General features: G+C 39.3%; 1 protein-coding gene across 8 annotated transcripts in view; it reads right to left on the bottom strand.

The window, feature by feature from the left end:
• The window catches only part of fam184ab (family with sequence similarity 184 member Ab), a 118,635-nt gene that overhangs the window by 8,860 nt on the left and 89,090 nt on the right, over positions 1-20,685 (bottom strand). For 4 of the 8 annotated variants that reach the window (XM_043684376.1, XM_043684381.1, XM_043684362.1 and 1 more), the window contains 3 exons: positions 20,407-20,478; positions 20,158-20,276; positions 18,952-19,951 (listed from right to left, as the gene is read on the bottom strand). The exons of 2 other annotated variants lie outside the window; for them this stretch is intronic. In XM_043684376.1, the coding sequence (XP_043540311.1) occupies positions 20,225-20,276; positions 20,407-20,478 (124 nt within the window). In that variant the 3' untranslated portion in view covers positions 18,952-19,951; positions 20,158-20,224. Of the gene's footprint in view, positions 1-18,951; positions 19,955-20,157; positions 20,277-20,406; positions 20,479-20,685 lie in introns of those variants that run through there. 2 more of the 8 variants (XM_043684372.1, XM_043684375.1) reach the window with 2 other exon arrangements.

The raw sequence follows: 20,685 nt of genomic DNA, 5'->3' as shown, positions 1-20,685 counted from the left end.
AAACCTATGCCCTCTAGTTCTGGTCTCTCCGACCCCAGGGGAAAGACTTTGTCTATTTATTCTATCCATGCCCCTCATAATTTTATAAACCTCTACAAGGAAAACAGCCCTAGCCTATTCAACCTCTCCCTATATGGTCCTTATTTTTATTCTTCCTGCTAAAATAAACAGTTGCACACTTTCCTTCATTCCACGCCAATTTCAAGACCTTTGCCCATTCATAACCTTACATATCTTTTATAGTCTCCTTAGATTCTCTTCCCAATTTACTTTGCTACCCATCTTTGTGTTTTCTGAACATTTTGCAATCGTAGTTTTGGTGCCTTTATCCAAATAATTTATATTATTTATTGAACTGGCATACAGAAAGTTTTGATTAATTAGCGGGTTTATTAGGCTAACATGCGCATAGGTCATTATAGTCTACCAATGCATTTATACGAATCACATCATTATACAGAGGAACCTCAATTATCTGAATATCGATTATCTGAATATCAATTATCCAAATATTTGATTATCCGAAGGGGATCTCAAGGTCCCAATAGAAACATTGCGTCAAGAGCTGTTTCAACCCTGGTTGCGTCTTTTGTTTACAGGTACAATGATGATAAATGATCTTGGATCACTGAAATGCTGCTGAAAACAGTCCTGCACAGCCCAGTCACTGTCTCTAAATGACTGACCTTCAGCACTCTCTTCCCCTGCCCTTCCTCCCCAACTTTCCCTGGAGTTCTACACAGGGGTGAACCCTAAACCCCCACCCCTTCCCCAGATAATCTCTCCAACATTGTCCTGAACAGGATAGAGGTGGAACCTTTCATAAAGTTGTGTGTGTGCGCGCGCACATGTGGCTGTGTGTGTATGTGCATGTGGCTGTGTGTGTGTATGAATGTGTGTGTGTATGTATGTGTGTGTGCATGTGGCTGTGTGTGTGCGTGCGCACTATTTGGAGACTTACTCACAAAGGCGTAGTATACAGGCCGGCTGCCCCAGGGGTGGGGGGGGGGTCGAGCAGGGGCGTAGATGGGAGTTGGACTGTGGGTGGGGATGGACAGAGGATCGGGATTGGGGGCCGTTTTGGGTGAGCGGTGGAGGGGGAGCAGATGGGAGAGGGTGTGGGGTGGGAGCAGACGGGATTGAGGGTGGGCAGGGTTTCGCACACAGTGTGCTTTTGCCGAGTCTCCTGAATGGGGAGCAGACTTCACAGAAATCTCCAAGTCCCAGAGGAAATCAATTAACCGAATAATCAATTATCCAAATGAAATAGTGCCCGCCCATCTCGTTCAGATAATCAAGCTACCACTGTACTTCCATTCACTGAGAACTGACCAGGTTCTTTCAATTCCTCTTGCAGTGCTTGTCTTGAGTTCTGCTGCTGGAAACTGTTAATGCTGATCCCTTTATTAGTCCTTTACTCAAACCTCATCCTTACTGCATCCTGTTCTTGTCAGTTAGTACGTGACACAATTATCCTTTTAATTCACTCAATGGTTCATTTTTTTATGCAACAGTTCACAATCGCATAATTAGTTGTAACTCAATCAGTGGTTTATCTTGTTTATGTAACAGCTTTGGGCTAGTGGAAACCATTTGAATCCAGTCTCTTTGGACTCATACCCTAGGGTCCCATAGGCTGTTAACCCAATATATTTCAGTACACTTTACAGCCCCTTAGTCAACAGTTAGGTTCCAGCACTGATCGTAGTGGTATATCACTCATTTCATTCTGCCAACCTGATAAGGACCAATTTCTACCTACTCTGCTTGTTAGCCATCCTGTTTTCTATCCCTGTCAAATGCTAGCTGCTATGCCATAATCTTTTATCTTCTACAATAACATTTGATGTGGAACTTTATCAAATGCCTTCGGGAAATCTAAGAGCAGTATACCCACCAGATTCTCTTCTCGTGTTACTTCCTCAAAAATACTTTAATTCATTGGTTAAACATGATTTCCTTTTCAGAAAATTTATCCATATTATAGAGGAGGAAGTGCTGGATGTCTTGAAACGCATAAAGGTGGATAAGTCCCCAGGACCTGATCAGGTGTACCCTAGAACTCTGTGGGAAGCTAGAAAAGTGATTACTGGGCCTCTTGATAGAGATATTTGTATCATCGATAGTCACAAGTGAGGTGCCAGAAGACTGGAGGTTGGCTAATGTGGTGCCACTGTTTAAAAAGGGTGGTAAGGACAAGCCAGGGAACTATAGACCAGTGAGCCTGACATCGGCAGTGGGCAAGTTGTTGGAGGGAATCCTGAGGGACAGGATGTACATGTATTTGGAAAGCCAAGAAGCTAGTACAATTGCAACATTTAAAAGGCATCTGGATGGGTATATGAATAGGACGGGTTTGGAGGGATATGGGCCAGGTACTGGCAGGGGGGGGGGGACTAGATTGGGTTGGGATATCTGTTCGGCATGGACAAGTTGGGCGGAAGGGTCTGTTTCCATGCTGTACATCTTCATGACTCTAATATTTAACATAGTGAGAATTCACAGAGATCTGAGGTGGAGAGAGATCAGGCTGTCATGGTCCACAAGAAGTTAGTAATCAGGTATCTGGAGAAATGATGAAAGCTAATAGGATTTATAATGGTGAGGGAAATTGAATAGTGGAGTGTAGAGGCTGTGCTTCAGTTATACAGAGCACTGGTGAGACCACATCTGGAGCACTGTGTACTGTACCAGTCATCTTCTTTAAGGAAGTACGCAAATGTATTGAAAGCAGTTCAAACATTGGCCAGATTAACATCTGAAATGGGAGAGTTGTATTGAGGAAAGGTTGGACAAGCTTGGCTTTTATCTCCTAGACTTTAAAATTGTTAGAGGCAGCTTAATTGGAACATAAGATCCTCAGAGGTTTGGACAGGGTGGTTGCAAACAGGATGCTTCCTTTTGTGGGGAATGTAGAACTATGGGGTCACTGTGTCTATGGCTGCAAAACAAAAAGCAGATTTTGGAAAAATCTGTGATTTTTTTTCATGTTTCCCATACGCAACTGCTACTTGGCAGAAGTTCACTTGTGTGTTAATTTTCAAGAATAGTTGATGTTGTACTTGATGTGTCAAAACTAATGTTATTATGCTTCATAACATTATCCATTGCCTATTTCTTTTTAATGTGGTGTAAAAAGATTCAACAGACATATAATATAGCTCTCTAACATATGCAAACAACATTTACAGTCACTTCAGTGTCTGGGTTGAATTTAAGCCATTTGATCACAAACAGTACCAAGCTTTCCCCATAACATCATGCTTCAGGTGACCTAGGTTATGATGGAGTCTGACATCTTTATACCCTCAGCTCACATGCCATGAAACAGTTTGTTTTAGGTATTCTCTAATCGACCTGCTCAGAGATGCTATAAAAAAGGAGCGAGTGGGACTCTGCATCTTGCTCTGATACAGTGATGAAATCATGAGCATGTCTCTTTAAGGTATACTGACATACTGAGAGACACAACACAAAAAAAACTTTGCATTTACACAAGTTGTTTTTACAATAATATATTATTTTATTTCTAATTTAAGGATCCCGGCTGACTTTCTTCTGATACTGAGCAATATGTAGTCTTAACACATATACAATATATAAATAATATTGCTTTCCTTTTAAATGCAATTTTTATGGCCAACGGGATAAGGAAAAGAATCAATCTACTCTCTGACTTAGCCAAAACATTTGCATGACAGTAAGGGATGAGAAAACAAGACTCCGGATGGAGAAAATAATCCAAATCCCACACATCAATGAAATGCATTATTACAATTCCAATCAAATAAAACAAATGGTTGACTGAGTTCATGTATCTTTTAACAGCTGCTTACAGCAGATTCAACACTGAGACTGGTCTGGTATGAAATTACTTGCATTATTTGTACATCAAATGTATTAGAAGGGACCTAAATGAAGTGAGGGGAGACAACAAATGTAGATAAAGAAGCATTACTTTAAAACCAAACTTGCGAAAGAATAAGGAACTCATAAATATCATTAATGCAATTAAGTGTCTCAAGGCACTTTTGAAGAGCACGACAAAACAAACTGTAACACCAAGCCACAATAAAATATTAAGTCAGAACAACAAAAGCTTGATCAACGTGGTAAGCTTTAACAGCATGTGGCAAGAGGAATGGTGAGTTAGAGATGTTGTCAAGTGTAATAAAATGCAATACAGCTCTGTTGCACTCATCAATATATGCTTTTTTGATAATACTGAAAAAAGGGATTCAAGTACCTAGTGCAATGCTTCCATCCAAATTTACACAAACAAGTCTGTGCAAGTTCTTACAGCAATGGTCATGATTAACAGGCTTAACTTTAATTCTTCAAATATTGTAAACAGCAACCAATAGTGTATTATAATATTTCACTTAATTCCTTACATTTAAAAGACTAGTAATTATGTCCCGGGACTAGTCATAGAAAGGCCTGGAGAAATGACTGCAGAAACATGAGTTGAAATTTTACTATGGCAGTTGTGGAACTTAAATTCAATTCATTAGATAAATAAAAAATTAAAAGCTAGCAACAATGATGGTGATCATCATAATAGCAAAATATCATACGGATCCAATCTGCCACATGTAGTAAGTTGGGTACATTTGTGACTTCAGAACCACAACAATGTGGGTGACTCTTAACTGCCCTTGGAAATGATCTGGTAAGTCATTTAGTTGTATACATCGTAGCAACTCCGCACTACCTTCTCAAGGGCAATTACAGATTGACAATAAATTCTGTCCTGACCAGTAATGCTGCATCCTGTGCATTGATAAATAATGACTCTCACTATTAAAATATCTAACAGAAAAAATATTCTAAATTTTTGATCAGATCAAGAGAGATCTTGTCAAATTCACTACTTTGTCTTTAAAAGGTAGGGCTATGGAAGCTAACAATCGTGAATATAGTGAAAATGTGTAAGAAAACTTGAAGCAGCAATTTTAAGTAAGGTCACTTCAAATATTACCTATTGCTGAACTAGATGCAAGAAAAGACCACATTGAGAATGTTTTCTTTACAATGAATGTAAGTGCAATCAGCACCATTTTATTAATAGAATTTAGCTGCAGTCTGAAAATCAGAGTCTGATACCTAACTATATGCTTTCAATTGATGATTGCATCATGCTCGTTTGCGCTCAGGATAGTTGGTGCCTACATGTAACAAGATCTGCACAATATTCATCACCATCTCCAACCAAAGAGAATCTTACCAACTTCCCTTGACATTCAACAGCATAACCATTGCTGAATTGGTTTACCAACAACATTCCGGGTTTACTATTGACCAGAAACTGAACTGGACATCTTCTTAAAAACTACAGCTACAAGAACAGATCAAAGACTGGGAATTCTGAGATGAAACAGTCACCTCCTGACTCCTACAAGCATTGTCATCACCCATAAGGCATAAGGCAGGCATGTGATGGAACAAGACCCTCAAAAACACTTGGGCAGTTTTGTACAATTTTGTACAATTTATGACAAAGCAATCTTCTTGAGTGTTTCACATCCACCACCTTAAACATTCACACCCTTTGATATCCATGCAATCTGGTGCTATTTTAACTACCTACAAGCAGCACAGCAGCAGCAAACAAAAACAACTTGTTGAACAGAACTTTCAAACACCCAACCTTCATTAGCTAAAAGGACAGAACAACTGACAATGGAAGAGGCTTCTCCAAAACATCTGACTTGGAATGTACTCATTATTCCTTCGCTGTTGCTGCAACTCCTTTTCTCACAATGCTGTAGATGCTCTGAACTGAGCCGGATTCTGGCCTGCCTCACTGAGTCAAAAGGCTCAATAGCATGAACTCTTCAACAGTTACCTCAGCAGGTAGCTTGTGTATTTACAGCAAGTCACATGATTTAATAAAACTGTGTTATTGGATCCATTGCTAAAAGAAAGTCTCTGAGCCTTTAGTACAAAACTAGTCACCTTCACAGGACGGAAAACCAAAACCCCATTTACCTCGCTTTTAGAACCCAAGTTCTCAAATAATAATTTATATGAAAACTCCATTGCCTAAGACAAAAGATAAAATAAAGTTTTATTTTTAAGTGTTCTTTAATAAATAATTATTTTTTAGGAATTTTTAATCAATTTTACATTCCATGAACATTAAACCAACTTTTCAACTCCAATGAAACTGTTCACTGGATATTATAAACTGTTTGTAAATGATAAACTTACGAAACTATTAAACATGCACTTACATCTCATTCATCAAAATGTAATATTTTCCAGCGACTTAAAGGGAGATTAAAAGTTTTCATCAATTCTCAATTGCAAGGGTGATGGTAGTCTGCAAAAATCACAGCATTCAACACCTGGAGGAATGAAAACTCACTGGCAGTAACTTCTGGATTCCCACAGTCGAACTCATGAAGTTTCTGTCTTTTCAGTGGACAGACGAGGGTGAACATGGTAGCAACAACAAAACATTTATTTTTACTTCTTTAACTCATTCCTTCGACCATAGTTGTTAGATAAAGCTTCAAATCACTTATGTTACAAACTCATTTCTTAGTTTGGTATCAATGGTTGATTTATAACAATCTTATGAAGGCCCTTGAACTCTTAGCTGCATTAAAGGCAATATAAACTGTAAACTCTCATTTTAAATTCATCCTTTTGGGAATATGCACTACAGATTTATTTTCTCTGACACCCCTGTTATAAATAATACCTATTTAGGTTATGTTGTTTCAATCTCATTCCAATCTCCCAAAGTAACATCACACTAACCAACATTAAAGACACAAGCTAAGTCTTTAAATGTTAAGGGAATACAACCAAACTTATGTATCCTGTCTTCTTAATTTAACTCAAGATTCATATTACTATATCAAAACTGTATGACCTTTACTTACAAAACAGGATCACTGGACCTGTGACATTAACTCTGATTTCTTTCCACAGATGCTGCCAGACCTGCTGAGTTTTTTCAGCAATTTCTGTTCTTGTTTCTGATTTCCAGCATTCACTGTTCTTTTGGTTTTTTGACCACCTATTTAATTTTCTAGAATTGTTTGGAGATGCAAGAATGTCATGGTGCCACTTGTGAAGAAAATTTCTTGGCTTAAGGTGAGGAAATTGTCCTGAAAACAGATGAGCATGATATCTTGTCACAGGTCATTGTGGAGTAGAGTGAAGGAGGTAAAATGGGTTTACATATGATTCACTCAAAATATTTAACATTTTGGCTTGGTATCTTGCCCTGTTTTTTTTCCTTCAGTGATAAAATGTTTTATGCATCCTATTGAAATGAGAGCAAGAAGTATGTATCAGAAAGAAAACTGTTTTGTGCCCATGCACGTTTAAGGAAAGAGAACCTAGAGAAAGAGGCCCTATGATTATACTCACCAAACAGATCCCAAACTGTGGCTAACAACCTTGATCCAAGTCAAGACATCAGCTAAAACAACACAATAGGAATATAGCTTACGCTTAACTTTACCTTGTGCTTAACATTAAGTATCAATTATACAGGCCCTTTTTTCAAGGTATTTACACAGGAAATATTCTCACTGGTGAGCCAGGAGCAGCTGCACGTTTTGACGATAACCTGACTTATCATGCAATTTAATTTTCCCATTAAATTTATTTTGCAAAAACAAACAGCCTTGAAAAATGATTTCCATCTGCCTTGTGCTTCTAAATGTCATCTGCACTTACAAAATGATCAGAATGTTCCTTCCTCAATCTGTTGGCAGATTCCACCAGCTGAAAATTTAAAATCGATTCCAACATTACAAGAAGCGTTCCAACAATTACAGAATTTCAAGTGAATCTAAAACAATCTGAGCAGCATCCTAAAAATTACAGTGAGGAATTGCAACAGAACAATAGTTAGTGGACAAAACTGGGGTTTGCACTTTGCACAAAGAATTCATAATTAATTGTATTTCTGAGAATTTTAGTTTTGAAGGATTGTAAAAAAGTGGATTTATTCCAGGTTCTGTAGAGATTGTTGAATGTTTTTCTTAAAGGGATCTCTGAAAGGTCACTGGACTGGAGATTTTATTCAAACAAAGCATTTTTGGAAAGCACGTGGTTCCAACTAATTACTTGAGCTCACTTCTGGTAAAACACATGGCTGAGTTTATAACTGGAAGGTTTCTTGGGCTTCAGAAGGAAAAATCTTAATTGCCGGTGAATGACACGCACTACTATGACTTGTCTTGTATATTTCAAAATAGAGGTCCAGTTTGACCAATTCTTAATTTCCAAATATTAACTGATATATTATATAGGTTTTTCCTTCTGGGAGAAAAGGTTTGGTCAAATTTTATCTTTGATTTTCTGAAACACCCTGGTAGTGAATCCAGTGTGAAAGACCTAAACAATAGTGTTTAATGAGCAGGTTGCATCTGCCAAGATTTCACAGATAATGCGCATGGCTAGTGACCCACTCATGTGCGCCAGAATGTCAAATTGATTGTTATCTAACCATGCCACACCTTGGGCTAAATTCTCCCAGCTCTTGAACAATGCGGGCAATAGTGAGTTAGCTGAGAAATGGAAACTGAGTTTCTTTATGCCCAGAAAGAAAGATGATCAATTTTGCAATCAAAGTTTGATCAGCAAGTCAAGAGTTTCCTGAGTGAGTGATGGGACCCTCATTTGCATGCATTTACATTTCATTATCATCCATTCTCATCTCATTTAAAAGCAATTTGCTATTTTCCCATATGGCAGAGAGGACGGACTAACTGGCAACAATTCTTAATATAAAAGTCAAAGTGGGTAACTTGTACCTCGGGGTCTCCACCTTGGCCAAACAGTTCCTAAACCTCTGGGCACACTCCATAGGCAGCAAGTGACTGTATATTGTCATCAGATACATAGCAGCTTCAGCACATCATAATAGTATATCTCCAAACTACTTAGAATACAGTTATTCACTTTAATGCTGCACTTTGGGACACACAAACACCTTTTATTGTCAAGTGACTGCCAATCAGCTTAGTGCACAGGCACCCATCTTATATTCACAGCAGGGTGCATCTCAGGACTATTTAGTTTCTTAGTGATTATTCACTTCACCCTTACTTGCTCACAGGGTCTCTGCTTTGCCTTGCCTTGTCTTGTCTTGTCTTGTCTTTCTGTGCTTTACCACCTCACTGGAGGCTTACCGTACTTCTGTCAGAGTCATACAGCATGGAAACAGACCCTTGGTCTAACCAGTCCAAGCTGAACATAATCCCAAACTGATCTAGTCCCACCTGCCTGCTCCTGGTCCATATCCCTCCAAACCTTTCCTCCAAATGTCTTCTAAGCCTTGTAATTGTACGCACATCCGCACTTTCTCAAGATGTTCACTTCCCACACAACAGTCACCCTTGGTGTAAAAAATTTGTCCCTCAAGTCTTTTTAAAATCTCTCTCCTCTCACCTTAAAAATATGTCCCCTAATCTTGAAATCCCTCATCCTAGGGAAAAGCCAACTACCATTAGCTCTGTCTATACCTCTCATTATTTTATAAACTTCTACTAGTTCACCTCTCAGCCTCCTATGCTCCAGTGAAAAATGTCCCAGCTTATCCAATCTTTCTTTATAACTCAAACCTTCCATACACTGCAATGTTCTGCTAAATCTGTTCTTAACCCTCTCCAGCTTAATAGTACCCTTCCTAGCACTTAGTGACCAGAACTGGACACAATATTCTAGAAGAGGCCTCAACAACATCCTATATAACCTCAACATGACTACTCAACTCCTCTACTCAAAGAACAGATAATGAAGGCACGCATGCCAAATGCCTTTCCTTTTTAACACCCCTGACGTAAACTTCAAAGAATTATGTACCTGAACCCTTAAGTGTTTCTGTTCTCCAACACTACTCAAGGCTCTACTATTAATTGTATAAGTCCTACCTTGTTTGTTGTACTAAAATGCAATAACTCGCATTTACCCAGATTGAATTCCCTCTGCTATTTGTCAGCCCAATGCCCCAGTTGATCAAGATCCCTTTGTCATCTGAGAAAACCTTCTTCACTGTCTACTATGCCACCAATTTTGGTGCTGTCCGCAAACTTACTAACCACGCCTTCTACATTCTCATCCAAATTATTTATATCAATGACAAACAAAAGCAGACCCAGAAACTATTCCTGTGGAACACCACTGCTCACAGGCCTCTAGTCCAAAAAGCTACCCTCCACCACCACTCTTTGTCTCCTGCCGTTAAGCTAATTATGTACCCAATTGCAAGCACACCCTAAATCCCATTTTACTCATTAGTCTACCATGTGGAACCTCAAAGGTTTTACTAGAATCCAAATAAACAACATCTACCGCTCTGCCCTCATCAATCTTTTCAGTAACTTCTTCAAGAAACTCAATCAAGTTTGTGAGACATAATTTTCTTTCCATGCTGACTATCCTTAAACAACTTTTGCTCCTCTAAATATCCATAAATCCCATCTTTTATAAACACCTTCAATAATTTAGCCACAACTGAAGTCAGATTCACAGGTCTGTAGTTCTCCAGTTTCTCTTTACAACCTTTCTTAAACAAAAGTGCAACATTAGCCACAGTTTTGATTACTCATATTACTAAACAGCTGTTTTGTTTCTAATATTCCCCACACAGACTCACTGCAACCATGACCAATGAATCCAGCCACAGCACATCATCACTGCCGACTGTGATGGTCCCAGAACAGTCGCTGACCTATGCTGTCTGTTACAGCTGAACTTGCGATCTGAAGGGGTAGGTGTCCATCTTATTCTGGTAGCTGTCAAGGTGACAGCTGTGTGAAAATTTTATGCAACCAGCACTTCTAAGGATCATTAGGAACTCGTAAGAGATCTCACAAACCTCAAACCACAAAGACTTCCAGGCTGTTACCAATGAAATTGGTGCCAGATCCCACCAGTTCATCCCATTTCCCCATGACAAGGTCAGCGCTTTGTCAACATAGCTGTTTCCCTCAGGCACATGGTGCTACAAGTTGTATACACATCACAGACAGTGCATTAAAAACAGTACAATTCACTTCATCAACAGTACAGGATTCCATTCTATCAATGTAAAAATGATCTGTGGTCACTGATATCCTAGGGGTTTGGGCCAGCCACCCTGAAAGTTGCCATGCCCATGTCCTTCAGGCTCCTCCTTCATTTCAAAGGCTGGTTACTTTGAGACAAAGGCTATCGTCTGCAACTATGGTTAAAATCTCTGTTACATAACTTCCTGACTAAAGTCAAGCATAATACAATGTAGGCTATTCTTGGAACAGATGACAGAGCTGCTGAAGATGAAGTTCCAATGTTTGGATCTGTCTCCAGGCTTATGGGGAGTGGAGGGCTTGCAATCCAGACAGGGTTTACCACATAATCATTGTATGCAGTGCCCTATAAAATTGCATGCAAAGAGGGACATGACAGATTCTGAAGAGTTGGGGGAGCAGTAGTAGTCTTCTGAGTAGGAAGAACATCACCTTCAGCATGATAGACTAGTGCAGAATCAGCTACAAAGAGACAGACAGGACTAAAGTAACTTCTAAAAAATTAAAGAACTGTGGATGCAATAAATCAGAAACAAAAGCAGAAATTGCATCTGTGGGGAGAAATCAGTATTAATATCAGTGGACCTGAAAAGTTAAGTCTGAATTCTCTCCACAGATGCTGCCAAACTTGCTGAAACTTCCAGCCATTTCTGGTTTGTTGCTAAATTAATACCTGCTTCCAACTGGGTGATGTCACCATTCATTGCTTGCAAATGCGTTGTTGCCTAGCAGAGCGCTTTAGGGAACATCTCCGGGACACCCGCACCAATCAACCACATGACCCCATTTCAACTCCCCCTCCCACTCTGCCGAGGACACCTGAGCCTCCTTCACCGCCGTTCCCTCACCACCAGACGCCTGGAGGAAGAACGCCTCATCTTCCGCCTCGGAACACTTCAACCCCAGGGCATCAATGTGGACTTCAACAGTTTCCTCATTTCCCCTTCCCCCACCTCACCCTAGTTCCAAACTTCCAGCTCAGTACCTTCCCCGTGACTTGTCCGGACTTGTCCTACCTGCCTATCTCCTTTTCCACCTATCAACTCCACTCTCTCCTCCCTGACCTATCACCTTCATCCCCTCCCCCACTCACCTATTGTGCTCTATGCTACTTTTTCCCTAACCCCACCCTCCTCTAGCTTATCTCTCCACGCTTCAGGCTCTCTGCCTTTATTCCTGATGAAGGGCTTTTGCCCAGAACATCGATTTTGCTGCTCCTTGGATGCTGCCTGAATTGCTGTGCTCTTCCAGCACCACTAATCCAGAATCTGGTTTCCAGCATCTGCAGTCATTGTTTTTACCTTTGTATTAAAGGTTAACCTAACATTGACATTCCTATCTGCTTGCTGTATCAACATGTTAACCGTCCACAATTTAGGTACAAAGAGGCTCTCTTTGATTATGAACTTTTCTTCACCTTCATTTATCCAAAATCATTTGCAGCCTCTACAAAAAGGGAATTTCCTCATAAAATTACGTACACAGTCCTCTCATCTGAGTCATTTAGATTGTACACAGCAGAAGCCCAAGCACTGATCCTTACAGTACTGCAACCCAAACCTGACTATATTCATTCCTACTCTTCATATTACTTAAATGATCCTGAATTCATGTTAGTATATTGCTCTCAATACCTGAGCCCTGAAATACAAGCTCCTACCTCTTGCGTAACAACATAGAGTCATAGAGATGTACAGCATGGAAACAGTACTCTTCAGTCCAACTCGTCTATGCTGACCAGATATCCCAACCCAATCTAGTCCCACCTCCCAGCACCCGGCCCATATCCCTCCAAACCCTTCCTATTCATATACCCATCCAGATGCCTTTTAATGTTGCAATTGTATTAGCCTTCACCACTTCCTCTGGCAGCTTATTCCAGACACGTATCACCCTCTGGGTGAAAAACCTGCCCTTAGGTAGCTTTTATATCTTTCCCTTCTCAGCCTAAACCTATGCCCTCTAGTTCTGGACTCCTCCACCCCAGGGAAGAGTGTTTATCTATTTATCCTATCCATGCCCCTCATGATTTTATAAACCTCTATAACGTCACCCCTCACTGCTGTTGCTCCAGGGAAAGCAGCCCCAGCCTATTCAGCCTCTCCCTATAACTCAAATCCTCCAACCCTGGTAACATCCTCGTACATCTTTTCTGAACCCTTTCAAGGGTCACATCTTTCTGATAGGAAGATCAGGTTGCATGCAATATTCCAAGTGACCTAAACAATGTTCTGTACAGCCGCAACATGACCTCCCAATTCCTGTACTCAATACTCTGACCAATAAAGGAAAGCATACCAAACACCTTCTTCACTATCCTATCTACCTGCAACTCCACTTTCAAGGAGCTCCACTCCAAGTCTCTTTGTTCAATAACATTCCCAGGACCTTACCATTAAGTGTAAAAGTCCTGCTAAGATTTACTTTCCCAAAATAAGCAGCTCGCATTTATCTAAACTCCATCTGCCACTCCTCAGCCCACTGGCCCATCTGATCAAGATCCTGTTGTAAAATGAGGTAACCTTCTTCGCTGTCCACTACACCCCCAATTTTGGTGTCATCTGCGAACTTACTAACTATATCTCTTATGCTCACATCCAAATATAAATGATGAAAAGTAGTGGACCCAGCACCGATCCTTGTGTCACTCCACTGGTCACAGGCACCCAGTCTGAAAAACAACCCTCCACCACCATCCTCTGTTTTCTACCTTCGAGACAGTTCTGTACCCAAATGGCTAGTTCTCCCTGAATTCCATGCGATCTAACCTTGCTAACCAGTCTCTCATGGGGAACCTTGTTGAACGCCTTACTGAAGTCCATATAGATTACGTCCACCGCTCTGCTCTCATCAATCCACTTTGTGACCTCTTCAAAAAACTCAACCAAGTTCATGAGACATGATTTCTCACACACAAAGCCATGCTGACTATCCCTAATCAGATGTTGCCTTTCCAAATACATATATATCCTCTTCCATAGGATTCCATCCAATAACCTGTCCACCACCGATGTCAGGCTCACTGGTCTATACTTCCCTGGCTTGTCCTTACCACTTTTCTTAAATAGTGGCACCAGGTTAGCCTACCTCCAGTCTTCCGCACCTCACCTGTGACTATCGATGATACAAAAATCTCAGCAAGAGGCCCAGCAATCACTTCCCTAGCTTCCCACAGAGTTCTCAGGTACACCTGTTCAGGTCCTGGGGATGTATCCACTTTTATGCATTTCAAGACATCCACCACTTCTTCCTCTGTTATGTGGACATTTTTCAAGATGTCACCATCTATTTTCCTACACTCTATACCTTCCATGTCCTTCTCCACAGTAAACACTGATACAAAATACTCATTTAGTATAATCCTCACCTCCTGCGGCTCCACACAAAGGCCACCTTATTGATCTATTCTCTCTCTACTTACCCCTCTGTGAATGCTTGAAAATCTAAAAGCACTATGTTCACAGATCCCCCTCATCAATCCACTAGTTACAACTTCAATCAAATTTGACAAACATATATATTTTCTTACATTAATTAGTGCTGACTTCCAAATATTATTATAGTTTTCTGAATACTTTGACATCATGTCACATATGCTCACTGAACCACCAGTGTTAATTTTTCAAATAAGGAAGTTTGTCAGAAGGTTGATTTCATTATAAATTCAGGTGTTCTTAGAAAAGATTATACTGCCCCTCTTGCAAAGAGTTCTGGTGTCTGCACACCCAATTTTTGGGCCAATGCATGTTTGAGGTGCTTGGAACAGATGAAGTTGTTCTGTTCCATTGGTGTGCTCTAGGCTGAATGACTCATGAAACAGAATATTATTATTTGAAGATAGCAAACAGCTATAATTGTAGGTCTGGAAAGAGATTTCTCTGTGCCATATGGAAGAGAAAGAAAATTCATGTAGGATAATAATTTATGGGCATAACCTCTTGGGATGTGTCTAATAACTTGTGAAAATTTTGAAAAATATTTTTGCAGTGGTCTGTCCTGAATTGGCTTCCACTTTTTGGCAAAACATTTTTGTATAGGGGCAAGCATGCATAAGAGATGGAAATGTGTTGCTGGAAAAGCGCAGCCGGTCAGGCAGCATCTAGGGAACAGGAAAATCGACGTTTCGGGCAAGAAGGGCTAATGCCAGAAATTCTTCAAAACAAAAACATTAATTATTCTTCTGACTTTTCATGGCTTAAGTTTTCCTGAACAAGTCACATGTTCTCCATGATAAAATTATTGATCAACAGGACATTCTGGTTTCTAAATGAAGAGGGTTAATTGTGTCTATCAAGAGAACCAAGTCAGAATTTGTAGTTTTACATATTAAGTGAGTTATAAATTCACGTCTTTCACTTATCAAAACTGCACTGAACACCAAACATAGAATGATCATCCTGAAATGCTCCAATTAAGGAAAAGATGTGAATGTGGGAATAAGAGACGAATACTTACATTAAAAATAATTGCATTTCACAACATTATGAGATTCCAAAGTGCTTTGTCGCCTTCAATAAATAATCTAGCAAAGTTAGTCATTATTGTTATGTCGAAAAATTAGCTGCCAAATTGCACAGCATAATCCTATGAGTACGGAGATAAACCTTAAACCAAATAAGTTGCTTTAGTGATGCTAACTGAGAGCTAAATTCTGGTCAGAGTACTACGTCACCTTCACTACTTTTGTTCATTTCGAAATCGCAAATAGAGTCATAGAGATGTACAGCACGGAAACAGACCCTTTGATCCAACTCGTCCATGCCGTCCAGATAACCAAATCCAATCTAGTCCCATCTGCCAGCAGCTGGTCCATATCCCTCCAAACCCTTCTTATTCATAGCAAGTTTTGAGAAGATTTGTAGCTCAGGTTGAGGTTCTGGATATAGGTTTGCTCATTGAGCTGGAAGGTTCATTTCCAGACGTTCCGTCACCCTATTAGGCAACATCTTCAGTGGGCCTCCGGGCGAAGCACTGCTGATGATTCCTGCTTTCTATTTATATGTCTTGGTTTCTTTGGGTTGGTGATGTCACTTCCTGTGGTGTCATTTCTGGTTCTTTTTCTCAGGAGGTGGTAGATGGGGTCTAACTCGATGTGTTTGTTGGTAGAATTCGCGTTGGAATGCCTGCTTCTCGGAATTCTCATGCGTGTCTCTGTTTCGCTTGTACTAGGATGGATGTGTTGTCCCAGTCGACAACAGGAAACGACACCACCACAGAAACTGACATCATCAACCCAAAGAAATCCAAACATATAAAAAGAAAGCAGGAATCATCAGCACTGCTTCGCCCGGAGGCCCACTGAAGATGTTACCTAGTAGGGTGATGAAACATCTGGAAATGAACCTTCCAGCTCAGCGAGAAAACATACATCCTTTCTATTCATATACCCATCCATTTGCCTTTTAAATATTGCAATTGTAATAGCCTCCACCACTTCCTCTGGCAGCTCATTCTATACACGTACCACCTTCTGCATGAAAGACTTGCCCGTTAGGTCGTCTCTTTTATATCCTTCCCCTCTCACCCTAAACCTAGGCCCTCTAGTTCTGAATCCCCCACCCCAGGGAAAGGACTTTGTCTATTTATCCTATCCATGCCCCTCATGATTTTATGAACCTCTATAAGGTCACCGCTCAGCCTCCGACGGTCCAGGGAAAACAGCCCTAGCCTATTCAACTTCTCCCTACAGCTCAAATCCTCCAATTCTGGCAAAATCCTTGTAAATCTTTTCTAAACCCTTTCACTAAATCTTTCCGAGGAAGGAGCCCAGAATTGCACACAATATTCCAACAGTGGCCTAACCATCAATTTAACATCTCACTTGAAAGACAATACTGGTTCTTTGTACTCTACACTGAGGTTGTAGCCTAATTTATGTGCTCAAAGTTCGACATTACATATCAACACCCAACATTCTGACTCAAAGGGAAGAAGGTTACTACTTCAGTGGATCAGAATATTGGGTGGGCATATAACTGCCATTCAATGTGACTCTACATATTTTGCAATACTGTCTAAGATTAATCTTTTTTACCACAATATTTCCATTAACCCTAGGATGACTTCTCACAGGTAAGAATAAATAAAATAAATTAACAGTAGCAAGTAAAGGAAAAAATATACAAGAGGGTTTGAATGCTTTGGAGTGCAGAATTAGCAATTCTGGCAGAAAACACGTCAACATTTAATATTGGGCCAGGTCTTGCTGGAATGAGAGATTTCACAGAACTCTTCAAATGTTAAAAAAAGTAACTTACTGGAATTGAGTGGTTATAACTGTGTGATAGAGCAAGGGGCACCTGAGACCTTGCTGAATGGTGCAATCAACAGTGTAAATCCTCAATGAACAAGATTGAAGCCATGGGAAATAAACCAAAGAACAATGAAGATAGGTGAAATACAATGGATTAACTCAATTTCAAATCAGTTGCAAAAAGAGAAATAAAGAAAGGGTACCTTAATTTGAAAAGAAAATACAAAGAAATAGAAAGCAAAAGAAAATAAAATCCACACTTTCACATTTTAAAACAAATCTTCACCAACTGAATACATGTATTGAGAGTGAACAGTTTGAATGCATTGCTTAAAGACAGTTTCAATACATTGGCGAGTTGAAACACAGAGACAAAAAGGGATGGGTAACTGGTGGTTGCTTTGCTGAAAACCTAAGTTCTCCGCAAAAATGACCTTTATCTTCCAGTTGTCTACCACTTCCATTGTGCTCCCTGGCCAACACTGTCATGTCAGGCTTGCTGCAATGCTCCAAAAAGGCTCAGCACAAGCTCAAAGAATGCCACCTCATTTTCCACTTGCGGACTCTGCAACCTTCTGGACTCAATATTCAGTTCAATAATTTCAGAGTCTGAACACCACCTTCTATGTCCTTTATTCACCCTCACATCTCAGGCGGCCCTATCACGAGATAGGCTGCTTTCAGCATAGCCAATCCATTTCCAACTACTTATGGTCAGTTTTTATTTTTCCCTGGCTTACCTTTACTCATCCCTTTCTATGCCTTTCTCTCTCTCTCTAGACTCCACCTCCATCTATCCGCTCACTCCCTTACCTACCACCTGTCCTCAGTATACACACCACCTTTTCCTAACTACTATCAGTTCTGAAGAAGGGTCACTGGAGTCAAAACATTAACTCTGCTTTCTCTCCAAAGACACTGCCAGACCTGAATTTCTCCAGAGATATCGGTTTTAGTTCAAATTCCTCCCTTTTTTAGGCTAGAAGACACTGATTGGTTTTGCATTTATAATTATTGCAACTCCTGAAAAAAAAGTGCCATTAAGTTTGATCCTACCTTTTCTTTGGCAGATTTATGGGTCAATTCATTCAGCAAGATTTCAAAAATAATAAGGAAGTTAAAGATAAGTTGCAATTTGTGCTGAACAAATGATGAAGCAGCATAACTCATAGAAGTTCTGGAGATCTATAATTAGTGGCATATTTCTTAATCCTCTGGATTTGCTGGAGAATTTGTACATTCATACTGCCTCACGAACAACTTTTTCTTCTGGAAAGATCCTGGCCAACAGGTTAAATTGAAGGCAAGAGAAATAAAGCAATGTGAGAAAGACAGGTCTCTGGATTACAGCTACTGTTCACGTGTAACAGGACACAGATTTATCCACATGGCCTGGTTCTACAAGATAATTTCTTATTACGAATGGAAAAGAAGTCTTGCAAATTTCAAATCACAAAACACAGCACCAAAATATATTTCATTGAACTAAATCACAATTTAAGTCTTACACAAAACACAACATGAGAATGCAAAATAAAAGATAACATGTGGGTATGTTTAACACCATTTCATAGCATGAAGGGATGTAAATAATGTTTAATTAGTGGCACTAACATGCTGTGATTAACAGTGCAAATATAAGCACAGAAACAAAACAACAGCTGTTCTGTAAAATGTATTTATTAAAATAAAAAAATTAAAAATGCATGTCTTACATCAAGTCATAGCTACCTAACAAAGCAAGATACAAATGATTAAGCTGTTAAAACCCAAACAGTAACAAATCAACTAAAGCAATGAATTCCACAAACCATAGTAAAGAATAAATATAAAACAGCAAATAAACAATGTGAAATCTCTCATGCAGATATGTGAATGCTTTCAGATAAAGCTGCAAGATTCCTTTTCTGCTTTTACATCTATCAAAATACATAAACTTCTGTAAACTTTATAAAATGATTTGCAGCTCCTGTGGTATTATAAATAATTTGTATGGATTATGTTTGCTTTTAGTAATTATTTACAATGTAGTTTCTCTAGTTTCTGATGATCATGTCCAATTTTGCCAGAGTATAATCCCTTGATTTTAAATGAATAGAATTGGGTTGAGAGGGACAAAAATCTTAGATGAAGAAACTGTAACTTTAATGGCATAGAGTACTGACATGTAAGCCAGTGGGCTAAACATCATCATTAATAATTAATATGAAGAATGATCTGAAACAAGAAATAAAATTTTGTCTATGTACATCTTACAATTCCAGTTTTGAAAATAAAATCTCTACATGCATTTAAAAATGTTTAGCAACGTTCATTCATTTTAAATTTTTCAAAAATATTATTCCTAATGAAGTACCCTACTGTTTAAATTCTCTACTGTCTTTGTTTTAATTATAGCGTACTTTGACAAAAGTTATCTGGTCAAACCTGTTGCATTTTCTACAGCTGATAGGAAAGAGATCCCTTATGGATCATCTCGTCCACTAGTTATCAGGAAGTAATGCACAGCCTGTATTTGTAGAAGGTCAATTGGGAACCTCTAAGAAAAATCCCATTTTCTGGCAACATATACATGAACCATTCTCTGACAGGAGACCCATTAGCGTATATCTATGTTAATCTCTGCGACAGTATGCTTCACACCTCCAAGTAGCCATCCTTCCTGCTGGAAAAACACAAACAATAACAGGCTCTTTCTCAAAGCATAATTGTGAATCTATGAATCAATCAGGTCACAAGTAACACACAGCACAAATTTCATTTAACACTAAATAGAAACTATGTGTAAAGTGGCACCAATACAGAGATAGCACAGGCACTGGGCATTTTCTTTCTAAAATGGCTGTAACCAAGCTTGGATATACTCACAATTCTGCTGATTTGTATTAGATATTTTGCTAGATTCATCGAACCAGTAAATTAAACTACAACGCCATCAGTTATGATGCATGAAAATCCATTTCACAATTACTTGGTGCACATTTAGCCTGGATGATGATATTGAAGAAGACAATATATTTCACATTCCATGTTGTGACAATAATATGCAAACTGAAATTCAGGCTGAGAAAATGCTGATTTGAAATATTTGAGCCAAGAATGCACCCAAAGATCTACCTTATATTGCAGCTCAATACACCGATGTTATTTCTCTTCACGCTTTGTGCTTGGTTGAAATACGAATGCCAGCTTGATTAAAATGTTTCAAATTAATCTTTAACAGTCACATAACTTTTTGAATTGATCTTGGTTCTTCAGAGTAAATGTGAATCAAAACAAAAGACAGTGATTCTGTGAAGGATGTAAAGTGCATCCACTGGACCAGAATGGCTAAGTCCCAAATTATCATAGATCGTGGAAACTGAGCTGGTATTGCACAACTGCTAGCAAATACAA

Source organism: Chiloscyllium plagiosum, chromosome 3 (genome assembly GCF_004010195.1).
Source record: "Chiloscyllium plagiosum isolate BGI_BamShark_2017 chromosome 3, ASM401019v2, whole genome shotgun sequence".
NCBI classification, from domain to species: Eukaryota; Metazoa; Chordata; class Chondrichthyes; order Orectolobiformes; family Hemiscylliidae; genus Chiloscyllium; species Chiloscyllium plagiosum.
This window is presented reverse-complemented; position numbering and strand designations above follow the sequence as displayed.